This window comes from Nicotiana tabacum, chromosome 16, assembly GCF_000715075.1.
Source record: "Nicotiana tabacum cultivar K326 chromosome 16, ASM71507v2, whole genome shotgun sequence".
Classification (NCBI taxonomy): Eukaryota; Viridiplantae; Streptophyta; class Magnoliopsida; order Solanales; family Solanaceae; genus Nicotiana; species Nicotiana tabacum.
Genome location: NC_134095.1, coordinates 97,053,694 through 97,059,693, shown reverse-complemented (window position 1 = coordinate 97,059,693; position 6,000 = coordinate 97,053,694). Strand labels below are relative to the sequence as shown.

The window sequence follows — 6,000 nt, the reverse complement described above, 5'->3', positions numbered from 1 at the left end:
GTGAATGCATAGTTGTGCTTAAAGAAGAAGGGCCAAGTTGTATATGGTTTCGTGGCATTACTAGATTTGGTCATGAAAAGTCTGTATTTGAAAGTTAAGTGTAGTGTATTAAAGTGCTTAGGAGGGTTAGTCACTATACCTAAATATATCTTACACGTCCCTTAGCCTACATTACAACCCGTAAAGGCCTAATTGATCTTAGACTTTACGAGCTTAGATTAGTGAGGATATACACTACGGGCAAGCCTATGTACAACTATGGAATGCACATGAATTTCTTTGTTAGAGTGAGTGGTTCTTTATTCATATATGTGATGTCCTTAAATTATATTCGAATGCATATTTGAATGTGTGGACGAAATATCCTCTTATTCTTTGGTGAGGCACATGATTCCGTGCGGATAAGTGACGTTATTAAACATCTTTGGTTGGGTGAGTGCATGAGTTGAGAGTGCTTATTGGCGATGAGTCGGTCTTTGAGGTTGGATGATTATGGGTAGATTGTTTGAGTATTTTTAATTTGTCATTTATATTCCGGCATGTGAAAGTTGGGAAAGGTATGAATGCGTATGCAAGGGCTTAATTGTTGATATCAACCCTAGTCATAAGTGTAGTGTGTTGAATTACCAAAGGTTCCTCCATTGTATGATGTCTTGCATGCATTGTTCGGTTAGCAAGGTTTTAGGTTGCTCGAGGACAAGCAAGAGCTTAAGTGTGGGGTGGTGATGTTAGGCTAAAGATCCATATTTTGCATGTAATTTGCCTTGCATTGTACCTCAATCTTGTTAACTTTGGTGTAAATATTTGTGACACGAGCTTAATAATGGTGTTTATATATGTAGGAGTCAATTTGAAGTGATTTGGTAAGCTTGCATGCAAAGTGAAGTAAAAACAGAAGCATTTGGAGGGAGTATAATTTTGGTACCCAGGTTGGCACCAGGCACCAACTAAAACGCCAATGGCAAAATATCACAGAAGTGGAAAAATTCAGTGTCCAGGTTGGCGCCAGGCGCCAAGCGAGATGGCTAACGGCGAATTTCATCCTAATTCAGCAAGGACATGGCAGTTTCGACCCTACACGCCCCCAACATGTATAAAAGGGGTTCTAAACCTATTTCTTGGGGGTTAGACATTATTGAAGAGACAAGAAGGCTACGACAATACTTGGAGGCGACGAATCACAAGAATTTTCTGTTTCGTTCTTCCTTAATCTGTATTTTAATGCCTTCAATTATTATCATGATTGTTAGTATGGTTATAAGTAGCTAAACTTTCTAATCGAAGGTTTGATGGAACCTATTGGAGGATGATTTTCCACTACGTTTAATATAAATTTGCCTTGATTTCTCTACTTGTTCAACTATATTTTCGTTGTTGTTGATTGAAGGGCCCACAATTGATTGTGCCTAATTAGTGTGTATTGCTTAAAAAAGGGTACCCATTTATGTAGTTGTTGACCAACATCACTCCTAACGTATATGAATAATCAATACGGAGGGTTTAAAGGTGAGATTAAGAATAACGAAACCTTGGTGCGATCTTAGTGAGTGGTAAACTAGTGCCAGCTAGCGTAGTTCGAAAGAATACGTCTAGTAAATTGTTGTATTTGCTCGAAAAAGAATTACGACACCTAAAGTGTTCACGATCGATAGAGAATATCTAGGCGAATTTATATGAGACGTGGCAGGGAGGATTCCGACGAGAGGGGAAATCGTAACCCTAGACCTTTCCAATCTTGTCTACAACATTTGCCTTGATAGTATTAAAATTACAGCTTTTTAATTACCTTGCCTTTAGTAAACACTCAAAACATTATTTACCATTTCTAAAGGTTGAGTACTTGAATTCTTGCGGAACTAGTGGTTAAGATTAGTAGGTTAATTCCCTATGGGATTCGACTCCGGACTTGTAAACCAGATTATATTTGTAAGGACCGCCAAACTTCTTAGGAGGCATTGTTGGACGTGATCACTTCTCCTCTCATCTTCTTAAAAGAAATGTTTAATATTCTTCAAGAATCAGTGAAAGGTGATGAGTGTTATTGGAGTTTAGAAGATCAGAAATGAAATTTCAATTCTTTTTATTAAGCAAAACAAATGTGATTGGTGGAAGAGCTTGTTCAAAGGCATACCAGAGAATGTTTTCACATTCGTATGAAAGATTAGAACTATTGTTGGAGTTTTTGGATTTCTTGGGGCTTTATTGTTTGGTCAATGCTTAAAATGAAAATTCGATTTCAAAGGTTCAAAACTTGTATTCAGATCACTATGAAAGAATTAGTAAACAACTGACAGATTTTCTAAAAATCAATGCATTTCAATAGAATTCTGGTGACATTGCTTTCCAAACCCTAGAAACTGACAGTAATTTATCAGCTCAAGTAATTGTGTACAGAGCAAGGCAAAAAGATTCTTACTAGTACTAAAAAACTTTTCCTAGAATAAAATTAGCAAAATATATATTAAGAAAATAAACAAAATCTCATCCAAGATGAGAAGGAAAAATGGATGCCATCTCTTCTCAACCTGAATCTACAAACTGTAGTACTGCCCGATCCAGTACATACCCCTATTTACTTTTTCTCCAAACCCTCTTCTTATTCCTCATGAAGAGGCAGAGCAAAAGATAAATAAAATAAAAAGAAAGAAAACATAAATGAACAAATAAAGAGATTAAAAAAAAAAACTAAAAAGGAGGGAAAAAAACATCTTACATTGATAAATGGCTAAAGAAATGCATGTGCTAAAATATCCAAATCAGACGGTGGACAACTGCAAGCATGAGCGTGCCAGAAGGTGATATGTGGCATTCCTATTTAATTTGCAGCTGTTAGAAATGCCATTGATGAAGCTTTCCCGTTTTCTTCGAGGAAATTATCTAGCACAGGCTGCACAGGTAAAAGCTTTCTGTAAATTTGGCATACAAAAGAGAAGGATTGGTTATAAGCAGCGAAATCATGCACATAGATGAAGGAAATTCCGAGCTGAAGTTTCTGAGACATCTAGATTGTGTACACCAAGCATAGAAAAGCTCTGTAGGTTAGTTTAGTTTTTCAATGGGTAGCTCAATTCTTGATCAGCTCACAGGTACTAAAGAAATTGTGCCTCAAGTGAAAAGAAGCAGAGAACATATCCATTAACAGACCAAACAGTCACAAATCTTCAGTATCTTGTGGCTCTCAAATGATGAGGCAACTCTCAACCTTCAGCTCATCCATTGGCCTTGAAATTTGTAGATGAACTGTTTAGCACTATTTTCTCATGCCTAACTCTACAGGTTCAGAACTTATCAATTATCATCAAGCACCAACTAATGCTTTGTGGTGGCCAATTATCTCAACTTAAATTCTCTCAGCTCCCACACTTGGGAAAGAAACAATGTACATGACCGTAAGTTTACGCTATAGTTTTCTTATAAGCTGAAGATAATTGGTATACAGAAAAGAGAAGCATAACTGCCAGCTGTCAGGTTAAAGCAGGAATGCTCTTCCAGCATGGTAATCCAAATTGCAAAAAGAACAAAATTTCAGCATTCTCCAAAAATAGGATAAGAAGTTATGGAGGAACCAGCAAAAGATATTCACCGAACACTGGAAGCCTTGCACAATACTTATCAAGAATATTTTTGGCAGTAACTTAGGCTTAGTGAGTAGAAGATTTGTCTTTTCTCTTTCAAGAAATTTTGCTTAACTTTGCAATCCACCATTGTTTGTTGTATGCAGATCAGAGATGTCTTTAAGCTCATTGTATATCACTATCTCTTATTGCGTTAACCTATAACATAGGATCTCAAACTAACTAGTATTACTGTCAAAGTGGGTGACCATCTCATCTAAAAGCTTAAGCTGTTACAGAGAACATACTTTTATTTACTTAATTATGTCTTCAACACACCTCCTCACGTGCAGGCTTGAATCTTTTTTACGAGCCAAACACGTAAAAATTCTTTTTGATATTTGGTGGTGGAGAGACTCGAACCCAGAAACTCTTCCTGGTTCTGATACCATGTTGAAGTGTGTGACCATCTCATCTAAAAGCTTAAGCCGTAAGGGAGAACACACTTTTATTTACTTAATTATGTCTTCAACAATTACTTTATTTCAATAGTGTCCTCTAGGTATTTTACATCAAAGCAAGCATCTGGATTGCTCAAGTATAATAGATGATATTTCTTCATTGAACTACTTCTCAGGTTTATTTAGTCCATTAATAGACATTTATTAGCAACTTAGTCAGAAATTAACCTAGCATCATTCAGCTGTTTCTTCAAGCATGTCTGATGGCAATTTCTCCACATTTATTTAGGAAATCTAGCCAGTCCAGGGAGTCTCTTTTTGTTTGTGGTTAGGTCAGCCCGAGGTTAACTCCGTGTAATCTCTATCACTTAAGCTCTTTTCAGTGTTTGGCAAGTTGTAAAAGTGCTTAAAACAAGCCAAAAGCCATAAGCTGGGCAACCCCAACGCTTTTTGGCTTAAAAGTTATTTTTGTTTGACCAATGATTTTACCTTTTTTATCCCTTACACTTTTCCGTAATTTCCAAAAGAACCCTACATAACAAAAGGCCCCAACTCTACTAGTTTCGTTTCTTCTTCATTCCTCCACAGGTTTTCATCTTGGACTTCCATGGCTATCTCTATGGCATAAACCAGTGGTGTGTGTAACCTATCTTCCCCCTGTTTTTGTTTTCTGTGCATTAGTTAGAAAGCAACCATCATATAGAGTATTCGTCTTTTCGTTGATATTCTTGAAACTCTCAAAAAGTTAAAGCTTCTATAAGGATCTCATTTTATTTATGCAATCAAAAAAGATAATTGTGCTAGTTGAGATTTGGTGGAGCTTTTGAAATTACGATCGTTCAATGCAATTTCAGATGGTCTTCAAAGGGACACGGATTCAGGATTGAGTCCCTTTTTTTTAAAAAAAAAAAATCCTCCTTTGTTAGTAGCAAGTTTCACAAATAATTTTTCTTTTAGTTTTCTTGAAAATCTTTTTTTTTTTTTTTTTTTGGGAGTTAGAGACTCTATTTCCTTTTACCAAACAAAAAACAAACTTGTTAGTAGTAAAGAATAACAAACACTAATTATCAAAAAAAAAAAATCTAAACACAAACATTTCTAAAACTTTTAGAGAAAATTCTTTAAAAACAATATTTTTAATATTAACAGATTTAAGGACATTTCAGTAATTTTAACAGAAAAAGCGCTTAACGACACTTTTTCGCCAAACGCATCACTGCTTGTTTTCAGATTCAGTATTTTTATCCAAACACGTAACTACATATTCATAAAAACAGCTCCCGCACTTAAAAAGTGTTTTTAAGCCCTTGCTGCTCTTATTCAGCTAACCCAAACGGGCCCCAAATTTATACATCCCTTGTCCCATAGGATTGAGAATCAGTACCTCATTATTTGCTTTCGAAAGAAAGAATGGTTCTTTTTCACGCAGCCCATCACTGTCAGCAAGAATTCTCTCCAGATCCTGCAAGTTAAAGAAGAATAGTGACAATTAAAAGAAACATCACGTAGAGAAAGTCAGTAAACAAGAAATGAACACAAAATTGAGTAAAGTACTGAGGGTTGCTACTTGGTACAACTCCTCTCAGAATATATTGTAAAAGACCCTTGGGATAATCCTACCCTAGTTGATATTGGAAAAAAAATCATATGGAGAAAGTATACAGGGAGAAAACACGAATTATGAATAATGTATGAAGATATGTTGAGGACTTAGGGTTGGTACGACATCACTCAAAATGTCATAGTGAAAGGGCAATGTATTAATCCTACTCTCCAATAGCCACTGAAAATGGACGAAAGCTAGTACTCCTGTGAAACAATTGAGGCAAACTTGAAATATAGATACTTCCCAAGAATTTTTACACAATACTGAATTTCAATGGGGAAAGTCACAATTTTCAATGTGCTGCATTCTTACTTGACCAGAGCTTATAATTCATTATATATTTTAATATTGTTGCCTCTTTCTGGTAACCATTCCAATG

The 6,000-nt window shown here is 35.8% G+C and overlaps 1 protein-coding gene across 1 annotated transcript in view; it reads right to left on the bottom strand.

Annotated features, from left to right (window-relative positions):
- Positions 1-2,295: 2,295 nt before the first annotated feature.
- LOC107814019 (putative inactive ATP-dependent zinc metalloprotease FTSHI 5, chloroplastic) overlaps positions 2,296-6,000 on the bottom strand; it is a 70,235-nt gene continuing 66,530 nt past the window's right edge. Inside the window, exons 18-19 of the mRNA XM_075233093.1 lie at positions 5,400-5,477; positions 2,296-2,887 (exon numbers count right to left, since the gene is read on the bottom strand). Coding sequence (XP_075089194.1) covers positions 2,816-2,887; positions 5,400-5,477 — 150 coding nt within the window. The 3' untranslated portion in view covers positions 2,296-2,815. The remainder of the gene's footprint in view (positions 2,888-5,399; positions 5,478-6,000) is intronic.